The 16,350-nt window shown below is 52.2% G+C and overlaps 1 protein-coding gene across 1 annotated transcript; it reads right to left on the reverse strand.

The window, feature by feature from the left end:
• Nucleotides 1–850: 850 nt before the first annotated feature.
• LOC132340544 (zinc finger protein 239-like) lies at nt 851–11,993 on the reverse strand. Its single transcript, XM_059871606.1, has 2 exons — nt 11,267–11,993; nt 851–2,871 (listed from the first exon to the last, which is right to left on the reverse strand). Exon 2 carries the CDS (start codon nt 2,858–2,860, stop codon nt 1,697–1,699), a length of 1,164 nt encoding a protein of 387 aa, XP_059727589.1. The 5' UTR covers nt 2,861–2,871; nt 11,267–11,993; the 3' UTR covers nt 851–1,696.
• Nucleotides 11,994–16,350: the final 4,357 nt, after the last annotated feature.

Consider the following 16,350-nt stretch of genomic DNA (forward strand, 5'->3'; position numbering starts at 1 on the left):
CATCTCCTTGGAACTGTCTCTGTTCATATGTCTGGGTGAGGTTCAAATCAACCGCCCTGCTGAGAGGAGCCCACTAAAACGTAGGAGCCACTTTGCAAGGAAACGCTCAGAATGGCAGTTACATTTTCTCCAAGAGAAACGCTGCTCCATCAGTGAAAACTTGTCTTGTTCACCTGTTTGATGCGTCAGTTGTAAAAAAAGCCACAGGAGCTGCCCTAGCCAGATAGCTAGGTCCTTGCAGGATCAGGGCGCCCCAGGCAAGCAGTATTAGCGCCGGTTATCTCAGCCCTCCAGGGGCTGGGAGCCCGAGCCCAAACTGTGGCACAGCCGTAGCTAACCCTTAGCAAGCTTAGTGATTGTTAGCTGTTAGTGATATCAGCTCTTTTATGGTTTCAGCTCTTATCTTGCCAAAGGGCTCTGGCTGGTCATGGCTTTTAGGAGAGCAGACTGGAGAGAGGAGAAGGCAGCTGCTTCGGTTTATTCCACAGTGGTTTATTGAGGGGTCCGCAAAGGTTCCAATGACAGCTCCTTTCACAGAATGGGCCAAAGTAGCCCCTTTGATAGGGTTAGGGGGGCTTGGAAACTGACCAATTGTAAGGGTTAGGGAAAATAGCCTATGGGGTCACAGAAAGATATACAGGCCTGGAGGACCGGAGTGAAGACTTCTGGTTAGTTCCTATGACTTGGCATTTCCTTATCTCAAAGCCTTTATCTGCCACGGGGCTCTAGCAGGCCCCGTGTCTGCTACAGTTGAGAGCAAATTTGGGAATGAACCTCCAAAGGGGTTCCTCCAGAAAGCAGATTCAGTTGGCCACTCCCCCAATTGGTTCAGGAAAAAAAAAATACCTCCTTGGAGAAAAGTGGAAAAAACTGTTTATTAAACAAATAAACCTGTTGCTGCTCTAAAAGAGAGACAAACTCACAAAGTCCCCTCTGTGGGCTGTAGCTCAGCTCACTCAGTCTCTTCTCAGTCCCTCTGGTGCTGGAAATGCTGCGGCCCAAGCCTGGCTTCGTTGGCCACAGGTGTGAGCTGCCGGTGCTCTTCTGGTGTTCAGGCCAGAGCAGGCTTAAACAGGTCCAAAGAAAAGGAAAAAAAAACCACAGTCCAGGGAACTTCTTTGCCTCAGCTAGCTAAAACTAACTAAAAGCAAAGGAGAGCTCTGTCCACCCACAGACCACACAGCGCAGGAGCAGGAATGTGGAGGAATGAGTGCAGTGTCTAAAAACAAACTCTGCACTTCTTCTCTCCCCCCTTCACTCTCAGGACAAGTCTTAAAGGTGCAAAACTTATTATTCAGCATAAACATAACAGACGGGATACAAGCATCATATAGTCAACCCAGGACATACCTCCAAGATGATCCAGTACTCCCTGATGCCACCAGAAGATAGGACTGAATTTTTTATGGGGTTGAAAGTTGACAAATCTGCTCTCCCCAAGGAATTCCCATTGTTGGTCTGTGTCCCAATGGATGATACTGCACCTGGGTTTATCTAGCTCCCCACAGGGAACCAGGAAGATATGGAGCCTCCAGGCCAGGTGTATTCCCAACACAGATCACCAGGACCACAGATCACCAGGGCTCTGCCCAACGGGGGTCACTGAGGATCATCCAACATGGATCCTACCATGTGGGATGGAGCTGGAGCAGCGCACGAAGCTCTTCCCGCACTCGGGGCACTCACAGGGCTTCCCTTAGTGGCGCCTCCGTTGGTGTCGGGTCAACTGAGAGCTTGTGGAGAAGCTCTTCCCACACTCCCCACACTCATAGGGCCTCTCCCCAGTGTGGATGAGCTGGTGGATAGTGAGGGCGGAGTTTAGCTTGAAGCCCTTCCCGCAGTCAGAGCAACGGAAGGGCCTCTCCTCTCTGTGACTCCGCTCATGTTTGAGGAGATCGGAGCTCCTTGGAAACCTCTTCCCACACTCAGGACACTTGTAGGGCTTCTCCCCGGTGTGGGTGCGCTGGTGTTTTCTCAGGTCGAAGTGCCACCCGTAGCTCTTCCCACATTCCAAGCAGGTGTAGGGCCGTTCCCCTGTGTGGATCACCTGGTGCCGAATCAGGGCCCAGCTCTCTCTGAAGCTCTTCCCACATTCCCCACACTTGTAGGGCTTTTCCCCAGAGTGGATCCTCTGGTGTTCCGTCAGCTGGCACCTCATACTGAAGCTCTTCCCACACTCCCCGCACTCAAAGGGTTTTTCCCCAGTGTGGATCCTCTCGTGTTTCCTCAGGCCAGAGCTCTGGCTGAAGCACTTCCCACATTGCCCACACTCATAGGGCTTTCCCCCTGTGTGGATCCTCCAGTGTTGCATCAGGTGGCCCTTCTGGGTGAAGCCCATCCCACATTCCCCACACTTGTAGGGCCGATCCCCGGAGTGGATCACCTGGTGCTGCATCAGGTGGCCCCTCTGGCTGAAGCTCTTCCCACATTCCCCACACTCAAAGGGCTTTTCCCCAGTGTGGATCCTCTGGTGTTGAGTCAGACTGGAGCTCTGGCTGAAGCTCTTCCCACACTCCCCACATTTAAAGGGTCGATCCCCAGTGTGGAACCTCTGGTGCTGGATCAGGCTGGAGCTGTGGCTGAAACGCTTCCCACACTCCTCACACTCGTAGGGCCGTTCCCCAGTGTGGACCACCTGGTGCTGGATTAGGTTCAAGCTCCGGCTGAAACCCTTCCCACATTCCAAGCACTTGTGCGGCTTGTCCCTGCCATGAGGCTTCTCCACCAGCTCTGAGCTCCGGCTGGATCTCCGGACACCTTCCTGGCTCAGGGGGGCTCTTTCCTCCCTGCAGCTCCCTGGGCTGGGTTTGCAGCCACTCCTCATGCAGGATCTCTTGGGCTTTTCCTCCGCCTCCTCCATCAGGCCACGCCCTGGGAATGAAAAATACTGGTTTGGGGGAAAAAACAAGATGAGAATGCCTTGGACTCCTTGCCCAAGTTTAATTCATGAAGTCATTGGGAATCTTGCACCTCTAAAAACCACCAAAATACAAAGACTAAACCCAAAAATCCTCCAAACATCAAGACACAGATCAAAACCTTCCCAAAAATCACGATTCAGCCAAAACATCCTCTAAAATATAAAGATTCTGCCCCCACAAAAAAACCAAATAACCAATATTTACCCCAATAGAGCTCTGAAACACCAAGATTCACCCCTGTGAAAATCATGGATCCCCCTCCCTGGTCACCTGCTGTATGTGGGGGGGAGAAACACGCCTGGGGCAGGAGGGAGGTTGCAGACAGAGGGAGGGGTTTCTGCTCTTCCTCCTCCTCCTGTGTCTCTGCTCTTCCTCCTCCTCCTGTGTCTCTGCTCTTCATCACACTCCTCTTCCTCCTGCTGTTCCTCCTTCTCCTGCACAATCCCACCATCTCCTCCCACGTGCAGCGTTTGACCATTTTGTTCCTCAACTCTGCTTCTCCTTCCCTTCTCCTCCTGCCCCTAGGCCCAGCACTCACTGCCAGCTCTCTCTTCCCCCAAACCCACAGCATCCCACCACAGGGGCAGGGATGGAGGTGGGGCAGGTCAGGCTGGGGCAGCGCTGGGCTCTCGGCCGCTTCCACCCGCACTCGGTCCCCACTGCAGCTGCTCCCGCCAGGACAGCGTGGGGGGCCCCGGCCTTGGCACTCCCCCACTCCCACCTCCCCAAATTCCCCTCGCAGGGAGGGCTGGGGCCAAGGGGGGGGGGAGTGCAGGTGGGGAACGCTGGGAGCTGCGGGTCTGCCTGGCAACTACTGAGTCATCAATGCTGCATGCTCCAATTGGCTGAGCACCGCCTGAGGAGTGGGGCTGCAGCAAAGTGGGACACCCTGCTCCAGGGGGGATGGCCCACAAATGGGGGACTCCCATGAAAAGAACAAGAGGAAAGTGTCTTTACGAACAGATGCTGTGAATCTGCTTGGAGATATGGCCAGGGACCTGTACATAAGGAAGCGACAGAAAAAGCCATCAGTTTCAGAAAATGTTAATAATTGATGACACTGACTGCTGCTCAGCCAAGGTCCTGCTAAATACATGAACTTCGAGAAGAACAACAAAGACTTCACAGAGCCATGAATATCGTTTGCTATACAAAAGTAGGGAAAGTATTAAAGGGGATATGTAGTAGGGCCTCTCCCTACTGGATTAGAAAGCCTGTAGCTCTCAATTACTTCAGCCAGTGCGGAAAGGGGGAGGGAGATGCGGACAGGAAAAGTAGGATGAACAGTAAGTTGTGTCATCCAACAATTGGGGAGACCACATGGGGAATATCTCATGGCGTCTCCCCCTTTTTTTAAGAAAAAATTACTTTTACAGGACTCCTCTGTCTTATTTGTTGACGGAAACCTCTGGTCATGTCCAACACCTTGGGACTCGTCCAGAATTCTTTCCACCATGCAGGGCGGCAGGCAGTGAGTGCAGCTGAAGGTGCCTCACCCAGTTTGGGGGATCGGCTCCCCTGGGTGGCAGCGCCACCGGGGATTGATTGGGTACCCGAGAGGGACCAGGAGACACACGAGAGACAAATCAGGGGGGGCTCTGAAGAGTCAGCAGGGAGAGAGCTCTGAAAATCTCATCAGTGAGTGCAGTGGGATCTTTGGGGAGTGAACATGGCAGGGAACCCATGGAGGGTAGAAAAGGGAAAGCCAGGAAGAGGTCCTGGCCAAAGGGATGATGATCCTAAAATATCTCTGAAGGGTGCCTTGGGAGAATGTTGAGGCACTTTGCACACCCAAGGGAGCAATAAGGGAAGTGGAGAAGGGATTTAGACAACAGGGGATGGATGGTGTTGGTGTGCTGGGAAGGGATTGGGTGAAGGGGAGTGTGCAGGAATATGGATAGGGCAAGAAGCAGCAGGAGGAATCTATGCAGTAAGAAAAGAATGATGGAAAAGAGGAGGAAGAGAAAAATACTGAGGACTGGGATGTTTCTCAGCAGGGTCATATCCTCAAAATTTGCCACCTGCTCCAGATCCATTCTATGCCCAGTTTCCAGGACAGGAAAACAAGGAGGTCAGGGGTTTCTCTGTGGTGGGCAGCAGCAGCACCGGGTGCAGAGGTGCGGGACCGGGAGCACGGGCTGGGGGCCTGTGGGGAGCTGCGGGGTAGCCGGGGCTCAGCGCCGGGCACTGCCTGACCCCACCAGCCCCAGGCAGGGCCGGCAGTGGCCCCCGGCCCCCAGGAGGCTGCGGGACGCCCCGGCCGTGCCTGGCCCCGTGGAGCTGCCGGCCCTGCCCGCCGGGGGGGCACCTTTGGACACTGCGGCAGGACAGGGACCGGCTCTGGGATACGGGCTGGGGAGGGGACCCTGAGCACAGGGAGCAAGGAACATCTGGGAAATGTGGATTGTACGTGGAAGGACTGAGATTTAAGGATTTTGTTTGGGTCACTGGAGAAAGGAAAGATTTTGCAGAAAGCTCAGGAGGAGTCAGAGGATGAGCACCCACAGGCACTGAAGAGAGCTGCAGGAGGGGCACAAGAAGGACCTGCAGCACTTGGGCACAAAGGCACAGCAGGGGAATGCAAGAAGGGAGCAGAAAAAGGCCAAGCTGAAGGCAAAGGCCAGGGCAGAGTTCCTACAGCCCCTGACGGATCAACCCCAGGGCCCAAGGGGGCCCCAGCACCCAGGGGATGGGCTTGGCCACAAGCACCTGGCAGAGGCATTGCCCTCCTCGGCAGGGGAGAGCCCACCCAAACTGCCCCTGGCAAGGAATCAGGGCTCCAGCTGCAGGGGCACAAGGACACTGCAAGCAGAGACAGCAGCACCCTCAGGAGGAGCAAGTCCACCCCTTGATGGACATGGCTTGGCAGGGCTGTCACAGCTCCTATCACACCAGGGACCCACCATGCTGGAGCCCTTGAGAACATTCAGGGTGGGCCTGCATTGAGAGGAGGCTGCTCCTGATGGACACAGGGGCCACTCAATCCACTCTGAATGTTCGACCTAAGGGAGGGAAATTGTAAATTAATGTTTTATTATTAAGGGAATAAATAGGAAAGATGATCAGGTATTGTGGTCATCACATATCTTCTGAACAGAGAGAGACATAGCTCTCCCAGGATTTTTCTAGGAATCTGTGGGAAGCTTGAGAAAGCTCAGAGAAAGAATTAAAACATTTATTATTTCTCTTTCTGCACATGCTGTTTATAGATATGATTCTCCAGAGTGTGCTATTCTTAGTTCACCAATAGTGGGAGAGGTTTTTGCTTTAGGACCAATCAGGTCTCAGCTTAGCCTGTCGGGTTATAAAAGACACGCTATTTGCCATTAAACGCCTTCTGGTCACCCTTTGAAGACTGGAGTCTTTGTTCCTGTCCCTGACTCAACAGCAACAAGGTATGATTTGTTCAATCACTATTAGGAGCTGTGGGGGATTTGTTTGAAAAAAAAAAATTTCTTTTTCTTCCTAATTTAATAACTAGGAAGCAATCTGATGGCTGGATTTGAATATTGTAAAAGGTGATACAGAGGCTACTTCTGCTGTACCTTTGTGTCAAATGTTTGGGAAGGCCTATGCTGAAGTGAACCCTGAAGTGTGGGCAGCCCCAGGAAAAGAAGGAAAGTTTGATATGGAGTCTCCCCAAATTCCTTTGAAGCCATCAGGACAAGTGGAATGTAAAAGTAACACCCTGTTCCAAGGGAGCGAAGGAAGGGCTGACAGTGTGGTATTGAGGCCCTTCTAAAGGCAGGGCTTTTGGAACCAGGGATGTCTCCCTACAACACTCCTATCCTGCCAGTCAAGAAGGCTCCAAGAAGGAAGACAAGAAAAAGCAGTAGAAAAAAACCTCTGTGAACTGGCTGAATTTTCTGGCTAAAAAGCATCTTCAGAGTATTTGGAAAAAAAAGTGCAAATGGTGGAGAAAAAGGTTAAATATTTGGGACATATTTTGACTGAAGGTTTGTGGTGCATTGACCCAGAGAGGGCCTGGGAATATCAGAAGTAACATAACCCAGGACTAACAAGGAGCTGTGATTAATCCAAGGACTAACATTCAATTGCAGGACCTGTATTGAGGATTCCCTGTTCTAGCCAAAACACTGTAGGACTTCACTGTAGGACTTCTTAACCCCAGACAGTATCAATGTTATGGTATGGTAATGAGAAAGAGAACAAAACTTGAGAAAATAAAAAAACAAAAATATTGATGTCTCAGCTATGGGTCTTCCAGACTCAGAAAAGAAATTTGAATTGTATGTGAATGTTAAACAAGGCCATGCCAAAGGAACTCTTGTGCTAAAATGTTGAACCCAGTGGCCAGAGTGGCCTCAATGTCTGCAGAATTGTGCAGCCACAGCTTTCATGGGAACTGAGGCCTGAAAACTGATGACAACGGGAGGAACTCCTATAGTTCAAGTCTGGCATCAAATTACAGCTTTGACAACCAAAAGAGCCTCTAAATAGATGAGCAGGGCTTGGTTATTACAGTATGGAACTTGTTCAATGGCACAGGAGGATTTAGAACTGAGGACAGAGGAAGGGTTTAACCCAGCCCCCTGTCTGAACAGCCTGGAGAGGGGCTGGCGAGGAACCCAGGACTGCATTCAAGGGACAGAGCTCCAGACCCAGGCTAGGAGAGACTGAGGAGACATTCCCTGGCCTGAGGGAGAAAATGTGTTTATGGATGGCTCTGCAAGTGCAGCAGATGGGAAAAGAGCTACAAGACACGCTATTGTTAAGGAAGGGGAATCAGACAAAGCGCAGGTCACCGCCCCATGCTCAGCTCAACCAGCAGAGCTGTGGGTGCTTGTGAGAGTCTGGCACTGAATTCCCCTGAGCAGGAAGGCTTCAATATCTTCTGCTGACACCATGTCACCTAACAGGGGGGCAAAAGCAATTCTCACTGCTTCAGCAACCACTGCATCACTTAAAAGGGTATTTCTAAAATAAACAATTCCAAGACAATGGATTGTGGAAGCAATAGACTCAGATAGGGGAACTCATTTTACAGGAAAGATCCTTCAGGGGGTTATGGCAGCTTTAGGAATACAATGGGACCTCCATAACCCCTGGCACCCCCACAGCTCAGGTCAGGTAGAAAGAATGAATGGGGAAAGAAAGAAACGCCTTTGGAAGCTGGTGATAGAAACCAAGATGCCATGGGTAGGGCTTTTGCCATTGGCTTTGGCAAGAAGAGACAGACCCAGGGCAGATGTTCAATTATCTCCCTTGGAATTGATCTTGGGAATTCCTTACCTGAGCAATTCCCCACCTAGTGCAGGGTGGAGATAAGGGATGTATATTTAAGGCAGGCTGTGGCCAGGATCCTGTCCCTGTGAAATCTCTCCCACAGGAAGCTGGGCTGGCACTGACCCTGCCTTGGGACTTTGCTGTTCCCAACACCCACCCAGGACATCGGCTCCTGCCTAAGGAGTGCAAAGCAGCACCACTGGTGGCCAAGTGCCAACTGGCCCTGAGGCCAGAAACAGCCACTAGCACAGCTGAACCCGGTGGGGGGCTGGGGGGGGGGGTGGGGAGACACACGGACGGACGGACGGGACCCTCAGCCTCGGCCAAAGAAATCCAGGTCCAATAGGAAACCAAATACTAACAACTACACAACTTGGAAGCAACAAACATTAAAGCAGTGCATTCAGATTGGTTCAGACTGTAGTAAGTTTAGGAAAAATCTAGTAAAATTTACATGTCATGGAATGATTTTCTCTGCACAGCCAGGCTATGTGTGGATGAAATTATTTCTGTTGCACATCTTTGCCAGAACCAAGTAATGCCTTCACTCTCTAACACTAAAGATATTGTTGGAAAGTTTTTGTTTTCCCCACGGTTTCAGTGACAAGATTACATCATGAGAATAATTTTTCATAGTAATCCTACTTTATATTGTCAGGTGGGTTTGGGACAGAAGTGTGAGAATCAATTGTTTGTATGGGTTTTTCCATGTTCACCTTTATGTTGCATGTTATGAGTAAAAAAGAGTTACTAATTTTTTTAAAAAAGGAATGCAGAGTTACAAGTTGGGAGCCCATTGCTGGCCAAAGAGGCTTCTTTGTCAGCTGCACGTTGTAATCACCTGTTAAGTACCAGTCGTTAACCATCTATTGTTGACACTTCTCCTTTTCAGTACCACCCTTGCCTGCTGCCAGGAGGATGGCATTTCTTCCCCCCCTGCCCCAAACAGTGGGAAGAGAGGAGACCTCAGGAGTATATGCAAAGTTACCTCGGACCCAGAATGCAATGAGACAGGACCCCCAACAAATCCAGGAAAAACCCCCAAAAACAACGAGTCAATACGGAATTAAGAGATCAAAGTAGTGTCTGGACATCAGAGGTGAAGTCCAGAGCCGGCAGAGAGGCTGAAAACGCTTTTTGCCCTTCACCATAACCTCGAGATGTTGCCTGGACAGAGGACCTCAAATGTGAAACCAGGAAATTGGGAACACAGGGTGTAAACCCCCACTGGTCTTGTTAGGACGGGACCCCCAGATCTGCTTCCTAGGGGACAGAGCTGCACTTTCCTCCTCCTCTGAGCCACTCCCGGGAGCAGCAACTGTGTTTATTTCACTGCATTTTGCAAAACTTAAAGAGATTTAAATGTGACACTTTAACTCATAAACAGTTAATAGTTTTTTAAAACGCTGTTCAAAAAAACAAACAAAAAATGCAGATTCTAGGGTGCCACACATGAGTCATGGGACTACTGCCCTGGAAGAGAAGCTTCCTTCCAGGCAGCCTGGAGAGGAGCTTTAGAAATGAAAATTAACACTGCTGAGCTAAGTGTGGACAATGTATCTGGGTCTCTTGCCAGGACAGAAATTGGGCTGATTCCCTCTGCCCCTCACCCCAAGCTCTGCCTGCTTGCACAGATGGAATTTGCACAGCTCAAGGCAGAACCCGTGGTGAGGATATCTGACTCTGAAACAGAAATGGGTTCAGCTGCAAAGGGAAACAGCAAATGGAGAATGTCATGACAACATCATGAAAATAAGTCAGGGGGGAGGGGGGGAATCGTCCTCTGCCCACTCCAACATGTGCTGTCACTGTCTATGTTATATGGGGTGTTACAGGGTGTATTAGACCATGGGGGTTGTTTTGCTACAACTTCACAGAAATCAGTTGGGAATCCAAGTATCTGGTGATTTATTACAGAAAAGCGGTCAACTGATGCAGCCCTGGCTCCTGAGGGAGTGACAAAAATGGGAAAAGATAAAGGGCCACCAGAACAAATCCTACAACACCACAAAGCAGCCTCTTGGACCCGAACCAATTCATATCAGGAGCCACAGAACCCATTTCTCATTTCAATGGCATCATTAGATTACAAGCTGTCCTCGAAATAATAACAAACCAGACAGCTCCAGCTCCTGACCTTCCTGCTGACCAATCCACTGAAATAAGGAACACAACATTTCACCAGGGGATGGGATCACATCATCTGTTAGCAGAAAAAGGAGGAGTTTGTGGAAAATTAAAAAACTCAAACTGCTGCTGGCAAAGAGATGACAAAAGAGAGTGGTGAAACAGATTACAAAATAAACAAGTAAGAAGCCCATGTTCCAGCACAAACGTGGAAAGGATGGGAATGGGGCATGGTATTGTGACTCCCTGGCAGACCACGGGTTAAATGAATGTTGTTCCTCCTCTGATGTGCAAGAGCAACTCTCATCTTTTTACCATGCTCCACACCTGGAGAATGCAGCTCATTCAGCAGGTGAGCCAGGGGATGCAGGAGGCAGCCAGGCCTCCTGATCCAGAAACGGCTACAAAAGGACAGGGAATGAGGGCACTGAGAATAATCCCAAAACCAAAGAAGACTCGGGAAAAGAGACTGAGTCAATGGTAATAACGTTTGTAAAGGCAAATGTTTAGAAAATAGGAAGAAGAGGAACAGAAACGAAGAAAATGAGTGTCTTTAGAAAAAGATAGTTTGAATTTGATTGGAGATGGGGCAAGGACTTGAACATAAGGAAATAATAGGAAAATCGATCCGTTTCAGAAAATGTTTTTTACACAGGCTGCTGCTCAGATAACATCATACTAAAAATTCCTAAACTTCGAGAAGAACAAGGACTTAACAGAGCCATGAATATCAGATGTTATACAAAAGTGGGGGTGCACATTAACGAGGACATGCAGTTGGTGGATCGGGAAGTCTGAACCTTCCAAGTACCTCAGCCAATGAGTAAAGAAAGAGGGAAATAAGGCCGGGAAAATGAGGATAAAAAGGAGGCTGCGTCCTCCAACAACTGGAGAGACCCCATAGTATATGTCCCATGGCCTCTCCCTTTTTTAAGGAATGAAATTACTTTTACAGGACTCCTCTGTCTTACTTGTGGACAGAAACCTTTGCTGATGTGAATTTTCCACACACTCTGAGACTCGTCCGGAATTCCTTCCACCATCCCGAGCAGCGGGCAGTGAGTGCAGCTGAAGGTGCCTCACCCAGTTTGGGGGATCGGCTCCCTTGGGTGGCGGCGGCACCGGGGGTTGATTGGGTACCCGAGAGTGACCAGGAGACACACGAGAGACAAATCAGGGGGGGCTCTGAAGAGTCAGCAGGGAGAGAGCTCTGAAAATCTCATCAGTGAGTGCAGTGGGATCTTTGGGGAGTGAACATGGCAGGGCACCCATGGAGGGAAGAAAAGGGAAAGCCAGGAAGGGGTCCTGGCCAAAGGGATGATGATCCCAAAATATCTCTGAAGGGTGCCTTGGGAGAATGTTGAGGCACTTTGCACATTCCCCCAGAGGTAATTAAGGACATGGACACCCAAGGGAGCAATAAGGGAAGTGGAGAAGGGATTTAGACAACAGGGGATGGATGGTGTTGGTGTGCTGGGAAGGGATTGGGTGAAGGGGAGTGTGCAGGAATATGGATAGGGCAAGAAGCAGCAGGAGGAATCTATGTAGTAAGAAAAAGAAAAGAGGAGGAAGAGAAATATACAGAGGATTGGGATGTTTCTCAGCAGGGTCATATCCTCAAAATTTGCCAGCTGATCTTTTGTATCCACAGTTTCCAGGAGAGGAAAACAAGGAGGTCAGGATTTCAGGGGGTTTCTCTGTGGTGGGCAGTGGCAGCACCGGGTGCAGAGGTGCAGGACCGGGAGCACGGGCTGGGGGCCTGTGGGGAGCTGCGGGGCCGGGCCGGGGCTGTGGGGCAGCCAGGGCTCAGCGCCGAGCACTGCCTGACCCCACCAGCCCCAGGCAGGGCCGGCAGTGGCCCCCGGCCCCCAGGAGGCTGCGGGACGCCCCGGCCGTGCCCGGCCCCGTGGAGCTGCCGGCCCTGCCCGCCGGGGGGGCACCTTTGGACACTGCGGCAGGACAGGGACCGGCTCTGGGATACGGGCTGGGGAGGGGACCCTGAGCACAGGAAAGAGTAGGCGGAAGAAAAATCTGGGAAATATGGATTATACGTGTAAGGATTGATTCTATCCTTTAAGGATTTTGTTTGGGTCACTGGAGATACGAATGATTTTGCAAAAATCTCATCAGCTGTCAGAGGATGAGCACCCACAGGCACTGAGGGGAGGCACAGGAGTGGCACAAGAAGGACCTGCAGCACTTGGGCACAAAGGCACAGCAGGGGAATGCAAGAAGGGAGCAGAAAAAGGCCAAGCTGAAGGCAAGGGCCAGGGCAGAGTTCCTACAGCCCCTGACGGATCAACCCCAGGGCCCAAGGGGGCCCCAGCACCCAGGGGATGGGCTCGGCCACAAGCACCTGGCAGAGGCATTGCCCTCCTCGGCAGGGGAGAGCCCACCCAAACTGCCCCTGGCAAGGAATCAGGGCTCCAGCTGCAGGGCACAAGGACACTGCAAGCAGAGACAGCAGCACCCTCAGGAGGAGCAAGTCCACCCCTTGATGGACATGGCTTGGCAGGGCTGTCACAGCTCCCATCACACCAGGGACCCACCACACCGGAGCCCTTGAGAACATTCAGGGTGGGTCTGCATTGAGAGGAGGCCGCTCCTGGTGGACACAGGGGGCTCTCCATCCACTCTGAATGTTAGACCCAAGAGGGAAAATGCCAAAAATGTCTTTGTTTACTGAGGATAAGTGGGAAAGAGGACTGGTTTTATTCAAGCACTGTTAGCAGATGTGGGGTTTGGAATGCATGAATTTCATTTGCCCTTAATTGTGGTTAAAATTTACTGGGAAGGGATTTAGTTGCCAAATGGGGAATGCAAATTAATATTATAAAAGGTGATAGAGGCTAATTCTGTTGTACCAATGTGCCATTTGTCTGGCAAGGCCTATGCTGAAGTGAACCCAGATGTGTGGGCAGCCTCCAGGAAATAGAGAAAATTAGATATGGAGCCTTTCCAAACTTCTTTGAAACAACCAGGACAAGTGGTGGCTAAAAGCAACACCCTGTTCCAAGGGAGGGAAATTTGAAAAATGTGTATTATATGATTGGCTCTTTGCACACATTGAAATAAATACTATATGTGTTATGTTGGCAAGTTATGCTGTATTAATCTCTTTTAAGCAGTATGGTACATATAGTTCTTAGGCTATAGCACAAGATTAAAATAGAAATTATGTCATGTAAGATACTTTTTGTAAATGGCTCAAGGAATGCAAAAGATAATCAAGAACTTCTTCATAATACCCTACCCGGATAGAGATAACAGCAACAGACACCAAGATCCCAAGAGAACAATTATTGCGTCCTTAACAGAGCCATGAATATCGGCTGTTACACAAAAGTGAGGGTGCACATAAACGAGGACATGCAGCAGATGGATCGGGAAGTCTGAACCTTCCAAGTACCTCAGCCAGTGGGCAAAGGGAGAGGGAAATAAGGCCGGGAAAATGAGGATAAAAAGGAGGCTGCGAATTACAACAATAGCAGAGACCGCACGGCAAATGCCCCACGGCCTCTCCCTCTGCTCAGCAATAAAGTCACTTTTACAGGACTCCTCTGCCTCCTCCGGGCACAGAAACCTCCGGCGACCTGAATTTTCCCGCACAGCCACGGCGGCGGGGCAGCCCCCTCTGTCCCAGCCACAGGAACCGGGCCGAGCCAGCGCCGCTCCGGCAGCGGCTCCTGCCGAGGCAGCGGCGGGAAGGAGACCGCGGGCAGCCGCTCCCGCAGCGCCCTCAGCCCAGGGGCAGCACGGGCCGGACACGGCACAACCAACCCGCCTGAGACCCCTGCCGCCGCCGAGACCCGCAGCGAGCCCCGAGCCCCCGCACAACCCAGCGCGGCTCCCACCTGCGCTCCGGCCGCCTCCGAGCTCCGCCGCCGCCTCACCGGGCTACGGCCGCTGCTGCCGCCGCTCCCGGGCCCGCACAGACGCTCTGCCAATGGCGCCGCTGCGCAGCCACGGCCGCCCTCAGCCCGGCACCGGGGCCCTGCTCCGCCCCTCTCCCACCAATCAGCGCGCCAGAACCATGACCGACGGCACAACCGGCCAATCGCAGCCAGGGGCGGGCTCTGCACACGACACAGCCCCGCCCCGCGCTCTCAGGGCCCCCCGGGCTGCGTGAGGGCAAAGCCGGAGCTGAGGAACAGCCCTGGAACGGGCCCGGGCCCGAGGGGGATGGAGCTGAAAACCCAAACAAACTTCTCCGCAGCTCCCGCCACGGCTTTCCCGGCACTGCGGCTTCGGTGGCTCCGGCTCAGCGGGAAGCCCTGGAGCCTCCATTTTCCTACCCCTAATTAGGAGCATCAGTGCATCGCTTTGGTTTCCCCCAAAAAGGGAAAACTGCCCCAAACCCCTGTGGGTAAGTGGGGGAGGGGAGAGATTTCTGGCAGAAAACTCCAAAAACTCAGAGCAGGATAATGAGAATTCACTGAAGACCCTTAAATCCAGCTTTCCCTCCCGCCTCCCTCCTTCCAGCTGCACCTCCTACCCCGGCAGTGCCTGAGACAGGGAATGGGGCCATGCTCAGTTCATCCCCCGGGGCTTCTCCCTCTGCTGGGGGACAGGAGTCGTTCCCCTGCTGCACCCTGGGCTCTCTCCCACCGGAGACTTCTCCAGGAACTTCTCCAGCCTGAGTCCATCCCATGGGGCACAGCCCCCCTCTAGCTGCTGCAGCGTGGGTCACTGTGCCCTGGGGTCAGTCCTGCCAGGACAGGCTGCTCCAGCGGGGCCCCTCTGGCCACGGGGTCACAGCCTCCTCTCAGGCATCCCCGTGCTCCAGCGCGGCTCCTCCAGGGGCTACAGCGAGATCTCTGCATCCCCATGCATCTGCAGGGGGATCTCTGTAACCCCATGGATCTGCAGGTGGATCTCAGCATCCTGCATCGCTGGATGCGGAGACACCAGTAATCAGCTGAGCTCTGACTGAAGCTCTTCTCACATTCCCCACACCCTTCCCCGCACAGGGAGGGTTTTACCTCCTCACAGCTCCCTTGGCTGGTAGTCCAGCCCATCCTCCTGTGGGATCTCTGGGGCTTCTCCTCCATGTTGGATTCCTGCACTGTGGAGCCATTCCAAATGGCCTCTTCCACGAGGTTCTGTGGCAGGGATTTGTTCTCCCTGGTCTCTGTCCTCAGCTCAGTGCCTGGGGGAGGAAGGACAAGGAGAGGAAGAGACAGGGAGAAGGGAAAAAGGAAAAGGCAGCAGGAAAGGAAGGAACAAGAAGGAACAAGGGAGGAAGGAGATAGGAAAGGAACATGGATGGATGAGGACAGAAGGGGGAGAAGAAGGAGGGCAGAGAAGGAGAAGGTGGGATTTGCCTCCATGCCAGAGGGAAGGGGAAGGAGATCCCCCCAGTCCATCCCTGGCAGGAGGGGGTTGGTAGTGAGGCTGTCCTGCAGCAATGCTGGGCTGGGAGATGGAGCAGGAGAGAGGGGAAAGGGGCAGTGACTTCCTCCTCACCTGCCTGGCTGTCCCAGTCTGGAGCGTCCTGGCGCTGCCGAGGCCCTTGGAGCGTCTGGCACTCAGGAGCCCGAAGCTCACGGCTGCTTTATAAAGCTGACACAGCAGGCAGGGTGGGTCTGTGTGTGATCTCCAGCAAACTGGGTTTATTGGTACAGGAACAGGGTCCACAGCTGAACAGGGTCCAGGGACAAAGACAGGGTGCAAGCTGAGGGCACAGGGGGTTTTTATATGGGGTAGTGAGGGTGGAGCTGAGGGTCAGGGTCCAATGGATATGGGGGAAAATGGGGCAAAGGAGGGGTAAGGGTTGGGTCAGCTAATGGGGAAACAGGGGCAGAGGAATGCAGTAAACCAGGGCCAGTGGAGGGACAGAGAGAGGAGAACATTCTAGGGACTAACCAGAGATGGGTAACAGGGGTTGAACTTGGGTAATTAGGCCAATGGGCCAAGGGGGTAACATAACTACATAAATCAGTATGTGCCTGCAAAGATCTATGGGAGAAGCAAGCTTCTCACCATAACCTTGAAATTGATTCTCCTTATTTGGGACCAGTCCGCCATGGCTGGGGAACTGAAACTCTGATGTTAA

The sequence above is a fragment of the Haemorhous mexicanus genome, chromosome 32 (genome assembly GCF_027477595.1).
Source record: "Haemorhous mexicanus isolate bHaeMex1 chromosome 32, bHaeMex1.pri, whole genome shotgun sequence".
Lineage (NCBI taxonomy): Eukaryota > Metazoa > Chordata > Aves > Passeriformes > Fringillidae > Haemorhous > Haemorhous mexicanus.